Genomic DNA, 25,713 nt, shown 5'->3' with positions numbered 1-25,713 from the left:
AAGACTCAGGCAGGGAGGGGAGGGATGATGGAGCTAAGATGGCAGCCCAACTGAGGGTGCTGCCTCTCTGGGGTCAAGAATTATTCAAGGAACGAATGAAACCGAAACACGACAAGGCGATCCTTGGAAATTAACGCTGACGATTCTGCTGTTGCACAAGAAATTGTGTTATGGCTTGAGGAGCGATGTTTTCAGGAGTCGAGCACCGTGTTGACGCTGTGGCCGGATCGGAAGACCATACGCTGTAGCTGCACCACCAGATTGGCTACAATTTGCGTTTCTAATAACCGGGGACCGTGGATGCTATTTGTGGTATTTCAGCGACTTAGAATGGACAAATAGTGTGACATGTGGCGGATTTAATGACAAGTGGGTTCCATCTGATGGCTAGATATTATCTAGCTGTGATATCTTTTGTGTGATATATGCATTGTTCTCCAAAACGATGATGTGTGCTGCTGCGGCAGCGGCCGCCGGTGGAGGGATTCTGCCCTCCTCATCGCCGTCGATGGGGCTGGGTGTCAGGGTCATTTCTGGAGCAGGAGCCGATCTCTCCACCATTGGTTCGGGAATGGGTTCTTGTCCGACACCCGGAGCCCAGTCGGATTGTCGGACTCGGTACCAGCTTTTACTCTCAGGGCGAGCTCTGGCCGAAAGATACAGGCGGATTTATACCACCGCCATCAACGATAAAGAGCAAGGGATAAATCAAGGAAGGTGAGTGGCAAACGTGGAAAATATAAATATCGCAGATGCTGGTCTGTCATTTCTGGGGCTAACTGAGCTAACGACCGTAAGCTAACATTAACCCTTACTTAACGGTACGTCTGTGAACATCAGCTTATGTTACACCTGAGTTAATTGTGCTACGTGTTTCTTGAGCTTGTCGGACTTCTGTCACACAAATCATTGTTTTGACAACAAAGAACGAGCCGAGAGCTCCACAATTTGGGTGCATTCTCATGCGGGGGTCAGCTTACTGGGTAGCATTTTGGCTTTGACTTCCTTAGCTTATCGGATAGTGCTAAGCTAACGTTACGTTAAGTCCAGTGTTACGCGAGCGGTTTGCGCTCTGGCTGCTCTACGCATTCAGTTATCGTTCAGCGCTGACTTACTGAAATAAAATGACTACCCACTGAGGTCACAACGACCCGAAAAAGCGCATTATTTATATCCAAAACAAGCTAGCTGGCTAACTGTCATGACAGCAGTTCTTCAATTTGTTTAGAGCAATAACGTTAGCTGCTACCGGAGCCAGCTAAACGTAAACAAACGTGCTCCTTGTGTAATACTGACATTTTTTGTTAAACATCTTTTAACGGTCACTGCTTGGGCTGTCGCCATATTTTAATCACCAAGTCTTTTAATATAATTTGATGTAGTGAGTTGTGAGTATTCAGGCCCAGCGGCGTCACTGTTTCGACAGCTAACCAACGTTAACTGACGTTGAGGAGCATCAGCCCTTCCCCAGGTCACCTGAATGTAAACCAGCCATTTATTTTTCAAGACACTGGGAGATAATAATGACAGACATTCACGTGAACGCATCATAAACACAGCGTATTGCTCTTATACACACAATAGTGGACATGCATGGGTGAGGATGTGTTGGGAGGTGGATGAACTCATTTGCTTTTCTGGCATGAGCGGGCAGTACAGTTACGTCATTCCAGTCAGTCAGTCAGGTTGTAGACTGAGAGCTGTATGATTGCAGCATCCTCCCTCACAAACTGAACTGTTCCCAGCCCTACATTTATGATACCCTGCGTTCAGCATGGGCTGTTCAAGTGTCTGACACTACTCTCAGTGCACTCACAGCCAACTCCTGAATGCACAGGTCTGTACAAGTGTCCAAGAAAGAAAGAAAAAAAAAATCAGCTGGTGTGTCAACCCTTTCATGCTATTTAGAACTAACATCTGATTCCAGTTTGTCTTTGTTTATCTGATAGTGAAGTATCTTGCAGTTGTTTATGCTTAAGATGGAGCTTGCACACACAGACACATACAAGCTGGAGGGAACTGTTTTGGGAGCAAGTGCCAGTCTTTTTTTTTTTTTTTTTTTCCTCTTATGGGTTTGTTGATATTCTCGTACTGTTGTAAATATCAGTGTTTGTCTGATTCTGCTAGCCTGATTAAAATCCTGACATCACTGCTTTTAAAACAGCTGATCAGTGGCACATTTAAAATGCACCGCTGTTCTGTATTTAGCAGTGAGCAATAATGATTACCAGTTTGTGGACCGCCTTTCTGTTTTTAGCTGTTTGTAGTCCCTAGCAGTTGTCGTTGGCAGCCCAATTTGCAAGTAAAATTTGTCATTAAAAAGCTCCATGCAAAACACAGATTTTAGAGAGAGTTCAAAAGCATTTCTGGATTTTCTGCAAAGTCAAACTATTGAGTAACAGTCTGGTGACGACAGCAACACTCTGACAGTGATCGGCGTTGGCTTCAGAGGTGCATAAGATGTGGATTTGCTCTGTCGGGGTAAAAAAGTGAAATTGAGATCACCATTAAGACACCAGGAATGGATTCGAGACTGTGATAGCTATTCTAAACAAGTGCAAGGATAAACATCATGACTGGCTTGAAGAAGAATGTGTTGATGAAGAGTATCTTACCTCCCATTCTCATCACTTCACCACATTTATATTACAGTCTGTGATAACAAAATGTCTCGAATGTCATGCTGTGTGTATGCCGAAGCATACAGTAGCCTATGTATTGCAATACTGAGTGATCACTATATACTTTCAGGGGAAAGAAGGCCTTGAGTAAGAAGAAACTGAAAAGGCGGCAGAAGGTCAAGTCAAAAGTAAAATCAAGAACAAAGGTAAGAGAGAAGTAACCAATTGTCCCAGAATATTACGCGTGTCCTTCTATGTAATGCTTTTATTGCTGTATTTATATTTGAATGTTGTTAAGTGTTATGTTCACTGGGGTTGTAAGGACAAGGCTGCATTTTACAATTGCTGTTTTTAAACCATTGCAATATTTATTAAATTAAATTACTATTGATGATATGATGATGATGACATGATGACATAATACCACAGAATATATATCCTTGATTCCAAAAAAAATGAGGATGCTGTGTAACACACAGCATAATACAACAGAATGGGATAATTTGCTAATCCTTTTTGACGTGTACTGAATTGTCAACAGTGTAGATACAATATATTTAACGTTTGACCTCATCAGCTTCATTGATTTTTGTAAATATCTGCTTATTCTGAATTTGATGCAGCAACATGTTTCAAACAAGTTGGGACAGGATCAACTTCAGACTGGGAAAGATGTGGAATGCTCCAAAAACACCTGTTTGGAACATTCCACAGGTAAACAGGTTGATTGGTAACAGGTGAGAGTATCATGATTGGATATGAAAGGGGCATCCTGGAAAGGCTCAGTCGTTAACAAGTGAGGATGGAGAGAGGTTCACCACTTTGTGAACACATGATTGTATGATAGAGATTACTACATGGACTCTGGCATTGCAGCTTTTTTGTAATCAAGGTTGTAAATTGTTTGTATTAAATCACGAGTAGATGCGATGTTCATTAGGGGGGCATAGTCATACCCAACATTCTTGATACTACTATCTACTACATCTTGTATTTTATGTTGTCTCTATACATTAATAAGAACAATATGATTGACAGTTTTAATTTGCTCTTGTCAGAGCCTCAGGTGTGCACTGATGAGTCCTGACAGCTGGTTTGACTCTCTGCTGAATGTGTTTAACAGATTGATGACAGAATTAAAGATAATGTTCGATTCTCTGCAGTCCTGAAGGTGGTGGGCAGAAACCTTATTTTCATTGGCTGGGCTGGTCAGGTGCCAGGAAGCCTATCCACACATGAGGCTGGAGACGTGGATAGGCACAGTGTGAGACACATGGGAGTGGCTCTGGCTTGTGCATGATGGCCTGTTGCCGAGCGACCTAATATGGTCCACATCTCCACGGCAACAGTTGCCTGCCTCCATCTCCTTCATTCAAAGAGGCAACCTAGTCTTTATCAGTGGATGTGCTTGTGTTTTTGCTTGTCCCACAGGCCTTGCATGGACAACATAGGCTACCTAGTCGATTGTCAAGTTATGGCAGCAAATATAATCCACTCACACTGTATTGACTCATGTCCTTGCTGTTTTTCTTTGAGAGTGAGCGAGTAGCTTTCTTCACGGTTGGGCTGTAATACTGTTAGTTTTAACTCTATTATACTGATTTCTGTCCCAGCAGCTTGGCAAGCAAAAGCAAAAATGGTAATTGTAAAAGTAGCAGAGAAACTATCCCAAAAACTATCCCAGACAGGAAATTCAATGCACAATGGTCTAGTCAGTACACTTCTCTTCAGGCTGACTTGGTCAGTGAGCTGATGTCCTGGAAAAGCAGAAGAAACACTAAAGAGACAGAGAATGGAGTGGTAGGCAAGGCTGGGTGACAGGCAGGCATGATAAGGTGGCCAGTTGTATGGGCAGTCATGCTTTATTTGTGTGTTGTACTCGGTCTAGCTCTGTCAAGCCCCTCTCACCGGCACAGTCGGACAGGAGTGTGCTTTGAAAGGGTCTCTCCTTTTGTCTGCCTCATGTGAAAGTGGAGTCGCGACAAAAGACAATTTGGGTCTCATCATCCCAATAAAGATGGTGATGTAACGTGTTGCGTACGAGCAGTACCAGGCGTTTCCTCTGCAGTCTATCACGATATCCATATTGTAGTATCTGCAGAACATTATTTGCCTCCTTTTTTTCAGCCAGTTATTCCAATTCATGCTTGGAAAGGTTAGGCAGTGAAAACCAGTTCGCTGTGATCATAATTAAAAAAGATGTAAGTGTTGAACTTTTTCTGGTACAGTAGATATGTCACACTACTTTCTGCATTTAAACTAAATATTGCAAGTAATTTCTAATGCAAAATAACTGCATATGAACACAATTTATAGCAGACAAGACATGATTTTGTGTAGTCAAAGGCTGAGTGAGTAAAGACAGTCATTGTCTGTTTTTGACATCACGAGGGATCATTGGATGAATATTAAGGATTTTAATAGTCTATCATTGCTTATTTATTCATTTGATGTGGTCACGCAAGCTAGCTATCACTCTGCCTTGAGTTTCTGCTTTGGACAACAGCTTTTATTTTTCCCCCCTCATTTTTCCGCGAAGCCAGCAATCTGAAATGTGTAGCTGTCTAAGTGCGGTCAGGGTTTCTATAGCTCTCCGAAGCTCTTCGATGGCCATTAAACCAGCGTTGAAGTGCAGACAGAAACAGAAAAGAGAACATCAGATGAGCAGCATGTTTGCGTGATGGGTCGGTGCTATAAGAAAGCGTGAAGAAAGCACAGAACATCAGCAGTTTATTGCATGTTTCTGTCTGCCTTTGCTAATGTGCATCCCGACGTAGCTTGAAGGTTTCACCTTTGACGACAAGCTTCTGATTATTTGTTCAGCTTTAAATCGGGAGCTGTCAACTCTCGTTCATCCTGTCCATTACAACCGTCACCAGCGGCACGAAGACCTCGTTTCAGCCGCTTCATGTTCCGTTCATAAGATCAGATGTAGCGGAACATATCTGAAATTGTCGATAGTGATGAAAGGGAAGTTCCCCCAAAATTGAAACATCCATCACAAACAAACTGGAGGCGTAGAGCGGGAAAGACTTGGGTGTGTAACAGACTGTTGAAAGATGCTATCCAGTTGCATGATGGAAATTGCAAGATCTATCATTTTTATAGTTAAGGGTATAATTGCTTCAGATGATGATGATAAAGTTGGATTCAATTGTGGTCTTGTGAAGGGTTGTGTCCGTATATTACACGTCAAATAAGCAGCACATATCCCAGCAAATTTCTGTCATCATAGGCCTAGATACAGTATCATTAATATATGTTTATAACATTTTTTATAGTTTAAGTTATATTTCAGTAAAATGCTGAATGTCTTTTCATACATTTACTGATATATGAGAATGGATCTGAATGTGTGTTGTCATCTCTCTTGTGTAAACATGCAGCTCTAAGTCTTTTATTTGTACAAACCTGTAAGATGATTTTACCAGAATGTGTAACTGTTCCACTGCAACTCTGCACATTCCAGCTGAGACACTGGATATATGTTGTTAATTTATTGGATATATAATACATGTCTGACATTTGTAACAAACCAAGCCGCTTTACAATCTGTTGAAAATTCAACAAGTTATGATGATTTTAATCCTGGACAGACCTCCTGCCTCAGCATGCATGGCCTCCCTGTACCAATATTGGCTGCGGATCCCTAGGAATTGTGGGAATTGGTGTTGGCTGTATGGATTTTGCACAGCAGGGTCATGATTTTTAAGCTCCTGATAGACTATGTCTACCGAGGAGAACAGCGATGTGCCATCGATTCACACGCAGACAAGCACACAAACCCCCGCCTCCTACAAACAAGCAGCTCTGGCTGTGTCAGCACTAATATGTTTTCATTTTAAAACAGCCTTTTAAAAACTGTCAATTTAGTTAATTTAGTTTTAAGGACTTCCAAAGAATGTAGACATGAATACTCAGAATATTAGACAAATCAACCACCAGAATCTTATTAGGGACCCTCCTCGTACGTACGTATGGGTATTGGCCAGAAAGGCTGAGGTTCCTGTCTGTCATGCTCAGCTGCAGCATGCAGTGTTTTGGTCTCTACTCCACCCTTTTGTTTTCCCGTCATCTCCAAAGAAACCCATTATCTCTCCTTTGCTTTATAGGTTTGGGTTATTACAGCACCTCTCTGTTTGAAATCATTTGAAATGCTCTTTCCAGGCGATGTGCTCCTTTGCGAATGCTCTATAGTCACTTTGTCACAAATGCTACTCCAGCAGGCAGGCAGGAGCGCCATAGACGGTGCTGGCGGATGAGAGGGCAGCTCATATCCTCCCCACTGTTTTGAGCTGAGAATGAATGACCTCTCTCCCCAAATAGATGACATCACCTCTGTGATTGTGATGCCAAAAGTGCAACACTGCAAGAGAGGCACAGTGGATCAATAGGATTCTCTGGAGGTAGCACAGGACTGTAGTTAAAAATGCCTTGCTTGGTGGTGATGGAGAAAGCTTATCAGTTAGCTTATCACGTTTCTCTGTGGAGTGTTGTTTCTGTAATCGTAATGATTATTTGGTTGTAAGTACTTAAGCTTTGCTGTAATGATTTTATTGTAAATTTTCCCCTTTTGGCTTGTCTAGCTTTATATTTACATGGTGCACTGACGGTAAAACTCTTCCTCGTAGTATAAAGCAACTAACTAAAGCTTCCCAAAATGACCATTAAAGTGGCTGTAACCAGCATTTTACAACACTCATGTATGAAATGATGATGTGTGGCGGTGCGAGAGGGGTTGCTTGTCGTGTCAAACTCCAGAGAATTATCACTGAAATTTGCAGCTTTATAGCGAGTCTCAGCTCATTGTTTGCAGCATGAAGGCTGCTATGAAGTGAAGGTTATTATTATTTATTCACTGAAATAAATAAAACCGAGTGTTGACTCAGTTATCTTCATGCTTTCAGTTCCTCACATAAATTGACTCCTTTGACTGAAATACATTGTTGTTTAACTTTATTTCATCAGTTAACTTTAAACTCACAAATTGCTCTCAAATCATAAAGGCCTTGTCTCTTCTTAAACAACTTTCGGAGGCTTCCAGGGAGTAATTGAATTTTTTGTTTTGTACTTTTTCGACATGTAGATTAAGCAATTACCACAGTGGAGCATTTAGCCGCTAAAGAGCCAGATGTTTCCCGTCTGGAGTTGGTAGAGACCAAAAACAGAGCTGAAGGACAGTGAATATTGGACCAGAGTTTGCCAGCTGGCCAGAAAACAGGGCTTTGAATGAAAGCTAATATTTCTCCCAATAAGTGCCCAATATGTAAATAAGCAACAGTCAGCTAATAACGTGATCATATGTCAATGCTGTGTTCAAGTTGAAGTTGAAAACCTTCTGCAGTGGTTATGTAAAACGTTGGGTAAGCCATTTTGTAACAGCGATGGCTGCGTCGAGCTGATCTCGAAACACTTGCCAAGCTCAGTGTGTACAAAAGTGAGCTTCCTGAGGAGTCAAAGAAAAAGGAGGCGTCGTTTCATGTCACAACTGTGTCACCGACTAGACATGAGGACAATGACAGAACCGATTGCATAAAGCCGAACGGAGTTCAACCGAGGTTTTACACTCCCAACCCATTGTAGTTATATAATTTTGTTTCAAGACAAACGTAACAGCGAACATCTGCCTCGAGTCTCTTAGCTTTAGATTTGGGAGCTTCTGCTTCTCAGATGTGATTTTCCTTGCAAAGCCAAAGAAAATCAGATGAAAAATTAGCCCACTTATTGGGCTCACTTGGGACTTTCTTCAGTTAGATGTGATATAGAATTAACATTGCTGTTCATAAATGAGAATCCAGCAAAAAATATCATACTTGTGGTCACCAAGAAAAGGTTTTGCTCATTTGCTCACCACCCACCACTCTGTTTTTCCACAGGCCGAGAGTCTGGATGGAGCCCTCTGCGTGCCGGACATCAAGCTGCACAGCAACCCATCTGCATTCAATGTCTACTGCAACGTGCGGCACTGTGTGCTGGACTGGCAGCAGAGAGAGGCCTCCTTAGCGCTGGCTTCCAGGAGCTCGGTGCAGAGCGGCGACTCAGACAGTGAGGAGGAGGAAGAGTACCGCGAGCCAGCCGTGAAGCTGCCAAAGGTGTGAACGGGCTATAGTACTGGCTGCTTGTGTGGTGGTAGTAGTGCACAGTATCAAGGCGAGAGCCAGCCTGTGCTCTTTATCTGCAACAATCCTTCATCTCCCTGGGCTTGTATGTAGGACGCATCCTTTTTATTGTTGTAATAATTGGAGACGCTTTAAAAGAGATTTGAAACCCCCATCCACTCCCTCTTCTACTGTGAGCCTACTTGGTTATCTCTATTACTCAAGGCTGTCGGCTTTTATTTGAAAAGTCAACAATTTCTCGTAAAAGGCGACGTCCTTTCTGCAAATCTGAGGACTCACCTGTTCGCTTGTCATCCAAATGAGGCAGCAGCCGCGCCGCAAATGAGCTGAACATCAATTGTACAGCATAGTTTAGGATTAGGCAACAGTGATGCCTTCACATTATCTGAATTACGCCCCACTTTTCTATTTCTGTCATGCACTCTGGAGGCTCACAGGACAAACATCTATACAGTGTGACAGCACAGTTATTGTGCAATTCTGTGTTCGCAGCATGCATGTCCGTTCAGAGAGTTGAATGTCAATTTCAACTCTCTGTTTGCTGTCATATTGGTTAAGAGGTCACAGATGGATAGGTTTAATTTTGCAAACTAGGAAGGCTGTGTCCATTTTATCCTCTAAATTAAATGGCTGCTGTTGATACAATATTTTGGGGTAATTTATGCTTTAATAACAAGCCATGTGTTGAGATTTTTTGATCTGTGTGTGTGTGTGTGCGTGTGCGTGCGTACTTGTGTGTGTATTTAAAAAAGTAACACTGACAGAGTGCCTGTAAGCCTTGGCAAAATATTATGTTGGTTACATAAATTGATCGAGCTAGAATAAGTTTTCTGTCTTTTCCAATCGGCATTGGTCTCATCTGCTGTTTGTCTCTTCTGTTGTGCTGTTGTCATTGGTTATACACTGATGCTGAGCTTTCATTTCACTGTTCCAAAACAAGTTCTTCGCTGAGACAGGAAGGAACATTAAAGCATTATTTGACTCACTAACGAGCCATACTGAGAGAGAGAACGACATCCTTTTCTAGGCCAAACTCCTCTGCCTGTCTCCCTTCCCCGTGCACTCCAGCGGGTCTGTCATTATTCAAAATGTTAATAGTGGATGCTGAAGCGGGAGTAACTGTACATACTGCAGCCCCCCCAAGCTAAATGTAGGTTGTTTGATGAGGCCTTGCTATTTAAAGAAAACATCCACTCCAAGAATCTGTATATCAGTTGTTTTTCGGTCAGAGTACTACAAGCCGAAAGAGTGGACAGAAAGGGGTTTTTGTTTTTAAAACTGCTTCTGTGCACAATGTCAGTTTGTCATTTGCGGTGCAATGTGGTAATCACAGCTTACCGAGCTCGACTTGGACCACAGTGTGACAGCATGATGTCCATTTGCTCGTAGAAACGTGTCTTTCTGTGTGTGTGCAGATCATCGGCATTGGCCTGTGTGGGGTATTTGAGCTGATTAAGGAGACTCGGTTCTCTCACCCCTCGCTGTGCCTGCGTAGCCTGCAGGCCTTGTTGGACATGCTGCAGGGACAACAGCCCGAGGGCTTTCAGACTGAGCCTCCTGATGTGCTGGGTAAGGATGAAAAGGCGCACACATAAGAGTTTATTTGGTGCATGTGAACACAGTCCATCTTCAAAAATATGTTCTTGCAACCTAATGATCATTTTGAGGCTGTAATTAGATGCTTGTTTGTATCAGACTGCATTATATTGGAATTTGTTTCAGATACTTTTTTATCCTCTTTACAAATGTCTAACCTTACCTCTGCTTCTATGTGTGCTCAGAGTCTCTTTTCCAGTTATTGTTGGAGACCACGGTCCGGAGCACAGGACCCAATGACCCGACAGGACAGGCCATCACTGCTCTGTCCTGCGCCTGCCTCTTCAGTCTGGTCGTGGCCTGGGGTGACACCGGCAAAATCCTGCAGGCTGTCTCTGCCATCCTCACCAACAACGGCAGCCACGCCTGCCAGACGATACAGGTAATTAATCAATTTAAATTTGGCTGCATTTGGTGAACTGATTACGTTCTTCATGTTAAATATTGCATCTCTTGGACTAAGTTAAATATGAGTCAGTCAGTCCAAACTCCGCTTGGCACTCGGCTTGTTTTGTTATGCTTGGCTCTCCTGGCACGAGTAACTACAGATAATCAGATCTTACCTTTGTACTGACCACCTGTTCACACCACTGTTACACTGAACAAACGTCTTTATCTCACAAGAGGAATTCCAGGTGACCCCGCTGTTTGTATTCAGTGAAGCACAAGCTGTATTGACGTTGTTCTTATATACACAATTTGACTTGCCATGTCGTCTAAACCGCCTCCTTCAAGAAATATGTGACTGTCTATTATCCAAGCTTTTCCTTCAGATTAGTAAAAATGTTTCAATCACCAAAGTTCATTTTAGAGGGGAAAAATACCCTCTGGCTCCTCCATACATTCGCTCTGAGCAGAGAGACTCTGGAGTGTCTGGACTGCACAAATTGAGTTTTGGAAAATGTCAGGCCGCTGTTTGATTACATTACCCTTCCTGCATTCTTATGCCAATTAGCTGGTCTTCTGTTTGCTTCGATCTCTAGATCTCTAGCGTGTCCTCTCTCTCCACTCCTTCTGTCTTTTTTTAATTGCTTCCTCTTTAAAAACTGAAACTGTGACTTGCGCAGTACATGCTTTCATGTAGGCTTTGCGACCACAAATGGTTCGCCTTTACCTACAAATGGATTCCTACACTTGACCAGGACTGCGGAGGGATTTTATAGCCTCACACATTTATCCCCTATAGATGCAGGCGTGTGTGAGTGTGTGAGTGAGTGAGTGAGTGTGTGAGTGAATGTGTGTGTTTGTTCTGGTTGCTCATCTTTCAGGCATTGGCTGGACTGTGAATCATCAGAATGGCAGGTGGGCTGATGGTCTGTACACGCCCCTGTGTGTGCTTGTGTGTGTGTGTTAATGGTGAGATCAGCCATGTGTGTGTTATACCCGCCATGGAAATGATGTGAGAAATGTCTGTGTGAAAATGCATTCAGGTAAAATGAGAGTAAGGCAAACAATACAGGATAGTAACTACAGCCTCAGTCAGAGAAGAAAGCTCAGTGGCCAGTTTCCATCTGAAAACACACTCCCTTATGTCACAATAGAGGTTTGCCATCCTGCGATCTTTCAGCTCCTCGTCTTCCTAAATCTCCCCAGGTCCCCACCATACTGAACGCACTACAGAGGAGTGTACAGGCTGTCCTGGTGGGAAAGATTCAAATCCAGGACTGGTTTGGGAATGGCATCAAACGCGCAGCCCTGATGAACAAGTGGGTCCTGAAAGAGGTGGCCATTGACGACGATGAGCGCTGTCTTCTGCAGACTGATGGCTCCTTCCTCTACTTGCTCTGCAAGGACGGCCTCTACAAAGTGGGGTCTGGATACAGTGGCACTGTCAGGGTACGTCGCACTCGAAACTGCATGCTGGGTCTGCAAGGTTTGCCTAATAAACTGGCAGCTGAGATGTATGTCTGTGTCTGATGTATGCAAAAAGTTGAGTGCTCGCAGCAGCTCTTTATCTACCCAAATGAGACATTGCTTTTAAGCCTTTATTGACTGTTGTGCACGGGATCATGTGACGAAATCAAATTGAAACATAAAGGCACCATATAGAGTTTGTCCCAGTTGGAGCTTGTCAGCTAGCAGCAGTAGCTTTGTGTCAGCAGTAGAGAACCATGCTAAAACACAGCCATAATCCTGCTTTGAAACAGAAAACTCTCTTGCTTCAAAGGGATGAATGACCTCTGTTTGTAGTCATCTGCTGTTTTTTCATGTTCCAACACTAAATTGTCAGTGTTTGTGATGGTCTGCTCATGTGCTGTCAATGCCCCGCAGGGCCATGTGTACAACTCCACGTCTCGTATCAGGAATCGAAAGGAGAAGAGATCATGGCTGGGCTTTGCTCAGGTAGGTGGCTTTGAAGAAGCTTTGAGTATGTAAAATGTTCAGGTCACATTTAAACTGAGAGTTGACCTCCACGTGACTTCAGCGCTGTTGGTTACTTTTCAGTGGTGGCAACTTTAGTATTGGACTCCTGAGTCTTAACAGCTGAGAACTTCATATTTGAAACTGCTGACAGTGTGACAGGGAGACATCTCAGGCTGTTGTTTAAATCCAGTGTCATCTTTATCATTAGCAACACTATTTTTAAGTCAGCTCTGAGGTTTACATTACAGATTGTAGATCAGCAGCAGTGTTTTTGTTGTCTTTTCAGGGGTACTTGTTGTATCGGGACACAAGTAACCACACTATGTCGGCCATCAAGATCAACCCTGAGACTCTGGAGCATGAGGGGACTGTCATCATGCCAGGTGCAATGAAAAAAAAAAAAAAACAGATTCAGAAATACCTTACAGGAGTTAAGTCATGGGCTGCACTGTGGCGCAGCAGGTAGTGTGCGTGCCTCACAGCAAGAAGGTCGCCGGGTCAGGCCTTTCTGTGTGAAGTTTGCATGTTCTTCCCGTGCATGCGTGGGTTCTCTCCGGGCACTCCGGCTTCCTCCCACAGACCAAAAACATGCTCATTAGGTTGATTGGTGACTCTACATTGCCCCTAGGTGCGAGTGTGAGTGTGAATGATGTGTGTTTGTGCCCTGCGATCGGCTGGCGACCTGTCCAGGGTGTACCCCGCCTCCCGTCCGTTGACAGCCGAGATAGGCTCCGCCCCCCCCGCAACCCCGAAAGGGATAAGCGGCATAGAAAATGGATGGATGGATGGAGTTAAGTCATCAAAATTCGGGGATATTCACCATCGCTTTGCTTTTCTTTGCAGGTCAACATTCAGACGGACAGAACATCATCTTCACGGATGGAGAGTACATCAATCAGATTGCAGCCTGTAAAGATGTAAGTTTAATGTTCCTACTAAAGCTCCTCATCACCGTGACTGTAACATGCGTCATCTCTCCTGAGCGCTTTTAAAGTGAAGTTTAAAAGTGAGTCTGTATCAGTGAGGGAAATCCTCAACGTTTTTCAGGAGGTCCCCTACAAGTCTAATCGAAGCCAGAAAAAAAACTGCCTATGTCTGCTGGAAACGTGGTGGAGAGGCTAAAGTTTATTATGCCTTTATGTGCATTTATAGTCTCATAAGATTGCGGTGCTGTTAAACTCCCCACGGGCACTCAAGAACAATCATTGGCTTGGTCATCCTGAGCTACATTGCAGCGGTTAAGTTATGGGCCGATAGAGTCACTTTCAGTCTCAGAGAGGTGTTAGTCAGTGAGCTTTTTTGGATGTGTGTGGTCATCCCCCTTGTCATCAATCATTTATACACACACAAGGGCAATCAAACCATTTCCTGCTCCTCATTTCTTACCTTTTTTTTATCTAGTGCAACTGAGTAAGTTCTCTTTCGATCTGTGTTGTTCCGCTCATGAAACCCAAATCTTTTATGAGTTAAAATGAGGGTAGTCGTTCCTCTTGAACTGCCCTGTGAAGCATCTGTCACTTCCCCTGCCATAGAGGGCCTAGTCTCACTTTGAATGGCCCTCAGCTGATCATCAGCTGTGCCACAGAAGGGGTGTAGCTATGTCTGTGTTTATATGCGTGTGTGTTGTGTGTATGTGGGTGTGGCAGTGAGGGCAGTGGCACCAGATGTTGATATTCTCCAGAGAGCTTAATCTCGCAAGCAGTTATCTGCATAAGCACTCTGTAATGTGAGTGGGGGAGGGGGAGATGTGCAATTCATATAGCTGCCATTGCAGCTAGCCTTCCTCCAGGATAGCAGTTTCTAGGCTAATCAAGCATAGTGTGTGTGTGTGTGTGTGTGTGTGTGTGTGTGTGTGTGTGTGTGTGTGTGTGTGTGTGTGTGTGTGTGTGTGTGTGTGTGTGTGTGTGTGTGTGTGTGTGTGTGTGTGTGTGTGTGTGGGGAGTCCTCAGAAGCTGCATGCATTTTTAGTGAGCAGCCAGCAAATGCAACCACTGCACAAACCACTTAACAGTTGAGGTGAACCACCTGAGGCACACAGTGAGGGCGTTTCAGATGCTGTGAAGAAGATGATGTGGGTGAACAATAGACAGTCAAGGGGAAAGTCAGAGGAAGAAGGTAACATGTAGCGAAGAAAAGTCATGGAGGTGGGGGGAACAGAGGGGCTTATTTATTGAATTGAGTGACACAAGTGCCTTGCAGGGATCAAAAGCACAATAGACGAGTCTGTCATCATTACCACACAGTGGAAACCAGATCATCCCCATGCTACCCTTCATCCCTTTTTGTGTCCCTGTTGTCTCCCAATTATTTCATGTTGTGTGTCTCTCTCTACTCTCTTCCTTCCCTGTAAATTGTCCCTCTCAGCCACATCCCCTGTAGTCTGACTAACCCACATCTTTGGCAGTTGTATCATTGGTTATGTGCTCGGTGCTCTGCGTTGAGTGCGAGCTGTCGATGGATGTCGCATACCTCATGGTGTTGTTAAGCTAAATGGATAGACTTTTATCTGACGTGGCTGGGCTTTTAAGTTGCTGTATTTGCTAATATTAAAAAGTGTTTGCACAGATTTTGTATATGGTTATAATCCATGCGTTAATCCAAACTGCATCCAGCACATTAGCTTTGAGCATGTGGGTGGTTGGAATGGTTTACCTCGTTCCCCACTGTACAAAAACAGACACATGCATTTACAGCGACTCATACATGCGTAGCCAAATGTTTAGAAGTCCATTATATATGTGTGTGTGTGTGTGTGTGTGTGTGTGTGTGTGTGTGTGTGTGTGTGTGTGTGTGTGTGTATATGTGTGTGTGTGTGTGTGTGTGTGTGTGTGTGTGTGTGTGTGTGTGTGTGTGTGTGTGTGTGTGTGTGTGTGTGTGTCTAGTGTGGATACATGTGAGTGATCTTCTCCTCTCACTCTCAGAAAAAATGTGAATAAATGTATGTCTGAAACTGTTGAACTGTTCCTTTAAGAGCTTATTTCATTTTGATGATCACATTCAGTCAGGTGGAGTGGGGATACATTCTCATTAAATCTGGGATTTCTTGCGTCTCAGCGTTGTTAGATGGACTCTAAACAGCATGCTGTAGCAATGTTGAGTCATCAAACTAAACTGCTTTCCCTCCTGTTGGCCCTGATTCCTGCAGGATGGTTTTGTGGTGCGGATCTATACTATGAGTTCAGACCCGGCCCTGCAGCAGGAACTGCAGCTCAAGCTGGCAAGGAAATGTCTGCACGCCTGCGGCATCTCTCTCTTTGACCTCGAGAAGGATCTGCACATCATCAGTAAGTGATACACAATATCAGTATGAGCTGTGGGTAGTGATTTTCACATGCATACATACACTTGTTTCATACTGTACGTATGCATGTCTGTGGACAGGTTTGCAAATGTGTCAGAAGGTGTTCAAAGGAATAAAGAGGAAGCATACTTCCAAACCTTGTCTCTCTGTGTATTTGTCTCTAAATAGTATGTTGTTCTCTCAGGCACTGGCTTTGATGAAGAGGCAGCATTGCTCGGAGCAGGCAGGGAGTTTGCTCTGATGAAAACTGCCTCGGGAAAGGTGAGAGGGAACATATTCTTTGGTGGTGTGCCTACAATGTTTGAGAAAAATGAAAGTTGGAACCGTTTCAGCCGCCGTGCTCTAACAGCTTTTGTCTTGCTAATGACAGGCCAGGCACTTTAGAGGTCGAACCTGGGAGAATAAGCTCTAAATTAATTGTGCTTCATTGCACTTTCTTCCTTATATCTTACACTGGCCACATGAATCCCATTGTACAAAATTAACACTCCCTTAGTTCATAACAGCTGTGTGCAGTTAGCTATAGTCAGATTTTCCTAGGATCAGGCTGTACTAAAGCACAAAAATAAGACATGTCTGCTTGTTTTGGAAATATTCAGTGGCCCTCTAAGCTAAACTGTCTTTAAATAATCCAGAATGAGGGAGCTGTACTTGGATGTCTCATGGTCTTTGCACTGTTTTTTGTGCTCTGGACGTAACTCTTGTTAGTGGTTATATGCACCCTGAGCTTATAAAGTGACGTCCGTGCTTAACTAACTGGAAGTGATTAGAGTATTTCACCCAGCTAAGCAGTGGCTCTGGCCTATACTGTAATGTCCACTTTCAGGAAAACACATAAGGGCTTACAGCATGTAACTGCACTCATATAAGAGTAGAAACACAAACTTGGATATACCTATTAACACATTTGAATGAGGGTAAACAGTGCAGAGGAATTGGTTCAGTCACTCTTAGGCTGCAGGGTCTTCATGATTGAACAAAGTACGGCTGATCACTGTAGTGAAGCAGTGCTTTGTTGAGAAAGATAGTTCACATTTTTATGCCGACTGTGTTAGTAAGAAGAGAATGCTAACTATGTTGTTTGTTTGGGTGCGTGGAAGGTGTGGCTGGGTGTGTGTCTGCACTGTAGGTGTGGTGCACTGTGCTTCTTTTGCAGATAGTAGTCCTGAGCAGTTGCCTGTTGCACATTTGTGTCTGTGTAGAGGCCTAATCTCACAGCACACTTTATCTGCAGATTACCCCAACCCAGGCCGGCTGGATGAGTAAAAATAGGAGCAGCTGACCTGGGTCTTGGCACAAAGTTCACTCATCACTTGGGCTGGAAATTATGCCAGACATGTGATATTAGGAGAAGATTCAAAGGTTGTCTGTTTATGGCTTGCAGACTTCCATTCTCTCCGCATGCAGTGCTGTTTGTGATTGTGTAATTTGCAGAGTGAATGTCAGATGATTGGAGTTATAAAAATCCCCTCACCTCCAGCAGCAGACTTTGAGCGTGTACCATCCCTCGTGTTTGAATGGGTAAAGTACTACACACATGGGCTAAGGCTGTGTTCAGGCTGAAAATAGCACCAGAAAACAGAGGGTCCTCATTAAGAGCACTGTTGAACACTGTAGCAGGGTTGTTGGCTACTACAGCAGCACCTCAGATAAGCTTTTGTCACAAAATGGACACACTGTAGATCCTTGGCTCCTCAAAACTGACCACTATGAAAAGATGAAAAACCATTATTCCTGATCTTTCATTTTCACTCTGTTTGATCTCCTTCCCTCATCTTCCTCTCATAGATTTACTACACAGGAAAGTACCAGAGCCTGGGTATAAAGCAGGGTGGCCCGTCTGCAGGTAAATGGGTGGAACTGCCTGTTACCAAGTCCCCCAAGATCGCTCAGTTCTCAGTCGGCCATGACGGCTCTCACGCGCTGCTTGTGGCCGAAGACGGAAGTGTGTTCTTTACGGGCTCTGCCAGCAAGGGAGAGGATGGAGAGTCCAGTAAGACAGTTTCAAACGATCTGCAATAAGTTCAACAATTCACACAGCTTTCGGTTAAAGTTCTGAAGGTGATATCTATTTTTGTTTTTGTGCCTTTGCAGCTAAAAGCCGCAGACAGCCCAAGCCGTACAAGCCCAAGAAGATGATCAAATTGGAGACGAAGACAGCGGTGTACACGGCGTGTAACAATGGCAGCAGCAGCATTGTCACCAAGGATGGAGAGCTCTACATGTTTGGCAAAGATGCTATTTACAGCGACAGCACCTGTGAGTTAACTGGGACAGGGCTGTTTCATATCCTCAGCCTCTTGTCAGTGTCTGCATGGTGCGGATAAAGACAGATGAAAGACTTTTTAAGAATAAACATTAAGTTGTCTAAAAATATATCTCTTTTGGAAGCCATCTTATTCACTTTGATCATAATCACTATTTTCCTCTCCATAGGCCAGGTGACAGACCTGAAAGGTCACTTTGTAACTCAGGTTGCCATGGGTAAGGCCCATACGTGTGTTCTGACCAAGAGTGGTGAAGTGTGGACATTTGGCGTGAATAACAAGGGCCAGTGTGGCAGAGACACTGGATCCATGAGCCAAGCAGGGAAAAGTGAGCAGACAGACAAACACATATACCCACATACTGCACATTGTCCTTGTACTATGCTCCATCCTGTCCGTGTGTGCATTCATTTCAGCATTCGGTGTGGAGAGCATGGCCACAGCCATGGATGAAGACCTGGAGGACGAGCTGGAAGAGAAGGAAGAGAAGAGCATGATGTGCCAGCCAGGCATGCACAAGTGGAAGCTGGACCAGTGTATGGTGTGCACGGTGTGTGGAGACTGCACTGGCTACGGTGCCAGCTGTGTCAGCAGTGGACGGCCAGACAGAGTACCAGGAGGGTAAGAGGACGCAAAACCTGGGAGAGGGGAAGGTGGTCATTGCAGTGTCTGTACGGCACTTGTGTTTATCAGTTAGTACTGTCAGGAATCACAAAATGCTCATCTGACTGGGATGACTGGGGATGATCTCAACTATGGGAATATACATTTTTTTCTAATTGCGTTTGCTCCCGTCTGTTCGTCCACCAACCAGCATCTGTGGCTGTGGGTCTGGAGAGTCTGGCTGCTCGGCGTGTGGCTGTTGCAAGGCCTGTGCCAGAGAGCTGGATGGTCAAGAGGCCAGACAGAGAGGTATCTTTGATGCTGTGAAGGAGATGATTCCTCTGGACCTGCTGCTAGGTACGCCAGCTGTCATCCTACATGACATCATGTTCTGCCTGTTTTGCTGTGTCATTCATACAATATTTACATCTTACCTGTGACACCGCTCACATCGTTGACATTTCACTTCAAGCCATGAAGCCTGATGAAATCACATGCATGTTAAGCTGTCATGCACATACATATGTGATGTGATCTTTCCATTTTCAGTTTGCAGTACATTGTATTCAGTCTTCAGCAGGGATGTGTGCAAGCTATATATCCCTCTGAGCTATGCCAGCACATCGCTTATGCTCCACATATCATACTGTCTGTTGCATTTGCTTTGAAGCAGTGTTTCGCACACGTCGCTCACCCTTCTGTCTTTGTTGTGCAGAGTCATTGCTTCTCCATCATGTCTCCCCATCACTCATTGATGTGTGTCTTGTCTTGTTCTGCTCTGCTCTGTCTTTCCTCCTCCTCCTCCTCCTGCATCCTGTCTGGGCTGCCTGTACCTGGGGCCTTTTGTGTTTTCAGCTGTGCCTGTCCCTCCCCCTCCAGGAGTAAACATTGAGGAGCACATTCAGATTCGTCAGGAGGAGAAACGGCAGAGGATCAACCGCCGCCACAGGCTGGAGGAGGGCAGAGGTATGATCAGGCGAAACAGGATTATGGAAGGGCGGTTTGGGTTTTTTATTTTTCTTTTCATTTTTTTTGCTTTATGAAGTTAAGATTTCTTTGATAGAGAATCAAATGCAGGCTCAGGGCGAGCGAGAAGGTGGGAGTGGCGAATAGAGTGAAGCTACAAACAGTTTGTCCACCCCTTTTTTTTTTTTTAGTTTTGAGTAGGTGCTGAGTGAGCTTGGGTGTTGTGCCTTGGTGACTTCCCCCTTGCTTGTGTCTTAATTATTTTTCAGCGTGTGTGCATTGTTGTGGTGTAGTATTATCATGTGTTCTTTCCCATTTGTGAGCATTTTGCATGCATGTGAAAGTTTCTTTCTCCCCCAGGCCCCCTTGTTTTTCCTGGTCCCATTTTTATGAACCAGCGTGAGCAGGCCCTAGCCAGAATAAGACCCCTTCAGGCACTAAGGCATAAACGGGACAAGCACAAAGGTACTACGGTCTTCACTAACTCAACGGGTGCAGAGACACCCCTTTGACTCGTCTCAAAACCTGGCTGTCCCGCCCACCTCCTCTCTCACTCTCTGACGTCAGGACTCTTACGTCGTCACCTGGTCTCATGGCAACAAACAGTGTAGCCTGTTGGCAAAGAGGACTCACTGTGACTCACAGTGGGGAAATGACTGTGAAACCTTTAGACCTGGTTAAAGACCAATCCCAGCAGGCTGTTTCCCTTTTGAATTTGATTGATTTTATGTTGCGCTGATTATGTTAACATAGGAAAATACTGAGCTACAACAGATATTAAGCCCGTTATGCTAATTAATTTTCTGGTTTAACAGTTCTGATTTTCCGAGTAGGATGCCTGCTCTGCCCACTGCTGTTGTTTAGACCTAAACAGAAATCAATGTCCTTGTCTAACTGGATTTGCCATCACTCCCATAGCAGCTGATTTGTCACTTTGTGGGTACGACTGCAGCATTACAAGCAGACGAAACGGCGAGCACTGGGGAGAGCAAGCTTAGATGAATGACAAGCTGACAAATATGACACTGAAGGAAGGAGGCGGGGTTGTTAGTTTTAAAATACATGTTTTAAATGTGCAGCATCTCATGGGAATGGCTTAGAAATCACTCACAAACATCTATGAACGTGGCAGAACACTAAGCTTGTGTGTTCTTATTCTGGAGCTGACTCTTCAATCAGTGAACGACTGATATGCAAATTGTTTCACTGAGTCCCACATTTCTGATTCAGCACCAACAACAGAACACAGTCAACGTATATTTGTAGTTTACATGTTTTGTTTTGTCCCCAGAATCTCAGCCCCCTAGGGGTTTTTTCTTTGGAAAAACAAAATGTGGTTACAACAAACCATCTTACTTTCCTTTCTAAAGTCACTACAAGGAGGGCACACAATGACACCTGTAGCCTTCTGAGCTCTCTGTCCTATTAACTGTATTGAGAACAAAATATATTTTAGTCAACAAAATGGAAAACATAAAATGTAAAACACGTCTAAACAGTTGCTCCCCGCACAAATATAAAAAACAGCTGGTATTTCTGTCGGTAGCTTGTGCACATCTGCAGTTCTACATCTGCCTGTCGATGCTGCTGCTGCTTTTCCTGCCAATAGGTGGTGCAGGTTGAAGTGGAATTGCAGGTCTGCCGGTGGATGACACTGACTTCGCCTGATTTTGGGGGGCTAGCATTGTGCCCTTGTTGATGCTAAACATCCATTTAACATGCATACGTTGAAAACCTTCCTTTAGAAAGTCATTGTTAAGGATAAGTAGCTTGTTCTGTGGAAATAGTGACGCCACATTGCGTTCTATTTCTGAGCAGCAGTCGTTTCCTCCTTAATGTCACTTAAGAAATTGAGGCTGTTCCAGTGTGCTGAAAAACTTTCCTTTTATGGAACCATTCATCGTGGCTGATACACAGTTGTAAGGCTAGGTTATTGGGGTACCTCCCCTGAGCATCCCTCTTCATGGTTTTACTCTCATGAGGACGAAAGGGCGCTCCAAACTCCCCCACTGACAATACTGATGTTTCTGTGTGTGGCCTCCCAACATGCTCCAAGTGTGCTTTGGATGTCCCTAAGAGCACCTCTTTTTTTCACTGGAGTCCACAAGCTCAACTCGAGCTCAACTTTCTTAAACTGTCTCTTCAGCTTAATCAACCCTCCCTTATGTATGTTTGGGCCATGAGCCATTTTCTGTGAAGTTCAAGCATTGAAACAAGCTGGTATCTCATCTGGCTGGCCTCACTTACGGAGGTAAACCACAATGAGCTGGTTCCTGGTCCACAAAGGTATCGGCAGTCATTGTGTTTGCTGTAATGCATGGGTCTATCCAACTTTTTCCACTCACACCCACAACTGTGACCTCTTACACAGGGCTCAGGGTAAACCAGGTTTCCTCTTCCGTATTGAACACAGACAGATGTAAAATAATTTGCGAAACAAACAGTCTGTCCACCTGTAATGGGACTGGTTGCCAAAAGCCTTTCTGTCATAGAGGTGTTGTTCCCTCGGTTCTCTTTCGGCATGCTTTTCCCCTTCCTCCCTGGTTTTCTTTTGAATCCTCTTTTCCCTCCAGCTCCGTTTTCCAGGACTGTGCAGAGACATCCACCTCTGCGGTCTAACATTGCCACTAAACCTCACCCTCTTTCCCCGTTTTCTACTCCAATGATCTGACTTGAGTGTTTGCCTCGTAGATGGCAGCAGTGAGCGCGGAGAGAAGGACGCCAGTAAAATCACCACCTACCCCCCAGGGGCAGTGAGATTTGACTGCGAGCTGCGAGCTGTGCAGGTCAGCTGTGGCTTTCACCACTCGGGTAAGTTAAGTTCCCTCATAGCTGGTCAGACACCAGGGTGTGTTATTTTCAGACCATTTTTAAAACCGCCTAGCAAGAGTGGTTTATCTTGAAGTAGAGAAAGTTAGAAAATAACAGTGATAATAATTCTGCTTTTCAGTGGTGCTGATGGAGAATGGAGATGTCTACACGTTTGGTTATGGCCAACATGGGCAGCTCGGACATGGAGACGTCAACTCCAGGTACATCATGACTGTTCATGAAAAATAAAATACATTCTATTATTGTAGTTTACATGTTAAATAACAGAATGGACAGATAAGTCTAAATGTCAAGTGTGTGGATGCACAACCTGAACTAGACGTTTCTACCTGCTAGGGGTTCTCCAACTCTGGTGCAGGCCCTTCCAGGTCCCAGTGTCCAGGTGACAGCAGGCAGTAACCACACAGCGGTTCTTCTCATGGATGGGCAGGTGTTTACATTCGGCAGCTTCTCGGTAAGAAAATCATTGTCCCTGAATGTGTAGTCACCTGCCTTTTTTTTTTTTTTTAAGAGGGTGCAGAATTCCTGTTGAAATCTGAAACGTCATGTTTTAGTAATGATGGCAGTACTTTAAATGACTATTGATTTACACCTGTTTTGACACAGTAGACCACAAATTGCTCTAGAGAGTGAATATATATATCTCCTTGTTATTCAGAAAGGGCAGCTCGGTCGGCCCATCCTGGACATGCCCTACTGGAATGCCAAGCCATCTCCCATGCCCAACATTGGTGCCAAGTATGGACGAAAGGCTACCTGGATCGGTGCCAGCGGAGACCAGACGTTCCTGCGGATCGATGAGGCTCTTATCAACTCCCATGTCCTAGCTACTTCAGAGATCTTTGCCAGCAAACACATCATTGGCCTTGTGCCCTCCTCAGTGTCTGAGCCACCTCCATTTAAATGCTTGCTCATCAACAAAATGGATGGAAGCTGCAGGACCTTCAATGACTCTGAGCAGGAGGACCTGCAGGGATTCGGCCTGTGTCTGGACCCAGTGTATGATGTCATATGGAGGTCAGTCCAAGGACTATAAAGAGCAATAAACTAACTATTAACTTTGGCTAATCTCTGTATACCATATAATGTACTACTACTACTACTACTACTACTACTAAAGATTAAGTTAAAATGCCACATAGATAAATTTTGTCATCTCCCCTCCCCTTTTTGGGCTTTTAGGTTCCTGCCAATCTCAAGAGAGATGCTGTGCTACAACGCAGTAATAGCTGATGCCAGGATGCCCTCTGCTACAGATCTACAGGCTCGCTGTAGCATCCTCAGTCCAGAGCTTGCATTGCCCTCAGGATCACATGCCACCACTACTCGCTCTCATGGAGCCCTACACATCCTCGGTAATCCTCAGCCCTTCAGCATAGTGTGTTTGGCTGTATTAATTTTGAATGAATGTCTCAGTGTCTTGTGAACATGTGCTGTACATGAGTGCTGCAGCACCAGTGGATGGACAGCGCAGACGTGTTTCAAATCAAAAAAGAGAAACTATTCTAAAAGTATTCTGGGTTATCCACTCAGGGTGCCTGGATACACTAGCAGCCATGCAAGAGCTTAAGATGGGTGTAGCCAGTGCAGAGGAAGAAACCCAGGCTGTGATGAAGGTCTACTCCAAGGAGGACTACAGTGTGGTGAACCGCTTTGAGAGTAAGTGGGTTCTTTGTATGGGATACATGGTAAATGATGTATGAAGTTACTGAGAGATGCATTTGGCTTTTATGTGTTTTGGTTTGTAATTATATCAAGCTAGGCGAACATTTTACCTTTTAAGTCAAAGCTGCTGAATATGTGTAACCTAAATATTCGGCTCAGACCAGTTTATCTTTCTCTTTAGCAAACAACCAAAGTGGTTAAAAATGGATAAACAACTTCTGTGTACCTTGCGCAGCCTTGTTGATCCCATGTTTGATGTTCCAGGTCACGGTGGTGGCTGGGGCTACTCGGCCCACTCTGTGGAGGCCATCCGCTTCTGCGCTGATGCAGACATCCTGCTGGGTGGGCTGGGCCTGTTCGGGGGACGAGGGGAGTACACTGCCAAGATCAAGGTGAGCTGCCTTGAGATGTTTGATTAGTTTTTTTTTTTAGCCATTTATTCAATTTCAATCATTTCAGGCTTTTTTAAAAATTCATGGCTGCAATTCTACAATTAACTTGCTTTATGCCGAGATGGACACTTAATCCATAACTTGTTCTGCTGCAAATTCTCTACACTGGTTTCTCAAATGTAAACCTGGTCCTGTTGCAGCTGTTTGAGCTGGGACCTGATGGGGGAGACCACGAGACAGACGGTGACCTGCTGGCTGAAACTGACGTACTGGCCTATGACTGTGCTGCCAGGTAAAGTTTAAGGACTCCTTATTTTTGCCCTTGCTTCTCTAAACGATTTCTTTTAAAGAGGTTATGTAATGATGTGATCTCCATTTTTGATAGTTATTCATGTTGGTCTATCCTTTTTTAATTTTTAGGGAGAAATATGCCATGATGTTTGATGAGCCGGTGCTGCTGCAGCTGGGCTGGTGGTATGTGGCGTGGGCCCGAGTGTCTGGTCCGAGCAGTGACTGTGGCTCCCATGGACAGGCTACCATTACTACTGATGATGGGTAAAGGGATTCCACATTTACAAATCCTCATGTATCATTCTAGCACATTTCACCTTATATAATGTTTGACTTTGAGTATTGGTCACAGCCCTTTAATTTGTCTTTTTTCTCCCCCTTTAGTGTGGTCTTTCAGTTTAAAAGCTCCAAGAAGTCAAACAACGGTACGGACGTTAATGCGGGTCAAATACCACAGCTGCTTTACAGGCAAGTAAAGTTCTTTACATTCTGTGAACAGTGACACACGCTTGTTTTGTTCGTATGCTTGTCAAGTAACAATTTTAACTGCTTCCTCGTATTTTAACGTTAGGCTTCCTTCAAATGATGGCAATGCATCGAAAGGGAAACAGCAGACCAGTGAGCCGGTCCACATCCTTAAACGCTCATTCGCTCGCACAGTCTCAGTTGTGAGTACTGTTTGGCCTCTCCTTTCTT

The 25,713-nt window shown here is 44.3% G+C and overlaps 1 protein-coding gene across 12 annotated transcripts in view; it reads left to right on the top strand.

Annotated features, from left to right (window-relative positions):
* mycbp2 (MYC binding protein 2) overlaps nucleotides 1-25,713 on the top strand; it is a 57,005-nt gene continuing 31,292 nt past the window's right edge. For 8 of the 12 annotated variants that reach the window (XM_070975918.1, XM_070975917.1, XM_070975916.1 and 5 more), the window contains exons 1-29: nucleotides 1-717; nucleotides 2,752-2,827; nucleotides 8,498-8,713; nucleotides 10,156-10,309; nucleotides 10,522-10,718; nucleotides 11,930-12,172; nucleotides 12,608-12,679; nucleotides 12,987-13,083; nucleotides 13,544-13,617; nucleotides 15,846-15,984; nucleotides 16,186-16,262; nucleotides 17,790-17,994; nucleotides 18,096-18,260; nucleotides 18,438-18,596; nucleotides 18,685-18,889; nucleotides 19,083-19,228; nucleotides 19,727-19,837; nucleotides 20,198-20,302; nucleotides 22,529-22,648; nucleotides 22,788-22,869; nucleotides 23,006-23,123; nucleotides 23,328-23,686; nucleotides 23,852-24,024; nucleotides 24,203-24,328; nucleotides 24,599-24,726; nucleotides 24,927-25,018; nucleotides 25,147-25,281; nucleotides 25,402-25,485; nucleotides 25,589-25,685. In XM_070975918.1, the coding sequence (XP_070832019.1) occupies nucleotides 446-717; nucleotides 2,752-2,827; nucleotides 8,498-8,713; nucleotides 10,156-10,309; nucleotides 10,522-10,718; nucleotides 11,930-12,172; nucleotides 12,608-12,679; nucleotides 12,987-13,083; nucleotides 13,544-13,617; nucleotides 15,846-15,984; nucleotides 16,186-16,262; nucleotides 17,790-17,994; nucleotides 18,096-18,260; nucleotides 18,438-18,596; nucleotides 18,685-18,889; nucleotides 19,083-19,228; nucleotides 19,727-19,837; nucleotides 20,198-20,302; nucleotides 22,529-22,648; nucleotides 22,788-22,869; nucleotides 23,006-23,123; nucleotides 23,328-23,686; nucleotides 23,852-24,024; nucleotides 24,203-24,328; nucleotides 24,599-24,726; nucleotides 24,927-25,018; nucleotides 25,147-25,281; nucleotides 25,402-25,485; nucleotides 25,589-25,685 (4,227 nt within the window). In that variant the 5' untranslated portion in view covers nucleotides 1-445. The remainder of the gene's footprint in view (nucleotides 718-2,751; nucleotides 2,828-8,497; nucleotides 8,714-10,155; nucleotides 10,310-10,521; nucleotides 10,719-11,929; nucleotides 12,173-12,607; nucleotides 12,680-12,986; nucleotides 13,084-13,543; nucleotides 13,618-15,845; nucleotides 15,985-16,185; nucleotides 16,263-17,789; nucleotides 17,995-18,095; nucleotides 18,261-18,437; nucleotides 18,597-18,684; nucleotides 18,890-19,082; nucleotides 19,229-19,726; nucleotides 19,838-20,197; nucleotides 20,303-22,528; nucleotides 22,649-22,787; nucleotides 22,870-23,005; nucleotides 23,124-23,327; nucleotides 23,687-23,851; nucleotides 24,025-24,202; nucleotides 24,329-24,598; nucleotides 24,727-24,926; nucleotides 25,019-25,146; nucleotides 25,282-25,401; nucleotides 25,486-25,588; nucleotides 25,686-25,713) is intronic. The other 4 variants (XM_070975919.1, XM_070975908.1, XM_070975913.1 and 1 more) reach the window with 3 other exon arrangements.

This window comes from Chaetodon trifascialis, chromosome 12 (genome assembly GCF_039877785.1).
Source record: "Chaetodon trifascialis isolate fChaTrf1 chromosome 12, fChaTrf1.hap1, whole genome shotgun sequence".
Classification (NCBI taxonomy): domain Eukaryota; kingdom Metazoa; phylum Chordata; class Actinopteri; order Chaetodontiformes; family Chaetodontidae; genus Chaetodon; species Chaetodon trifascialis.
The sequence above is the reverse complement of the archived record's forward strand: the minus strand, read 5'-3'. Positions and strand labels throughout refer to the sequence as shown.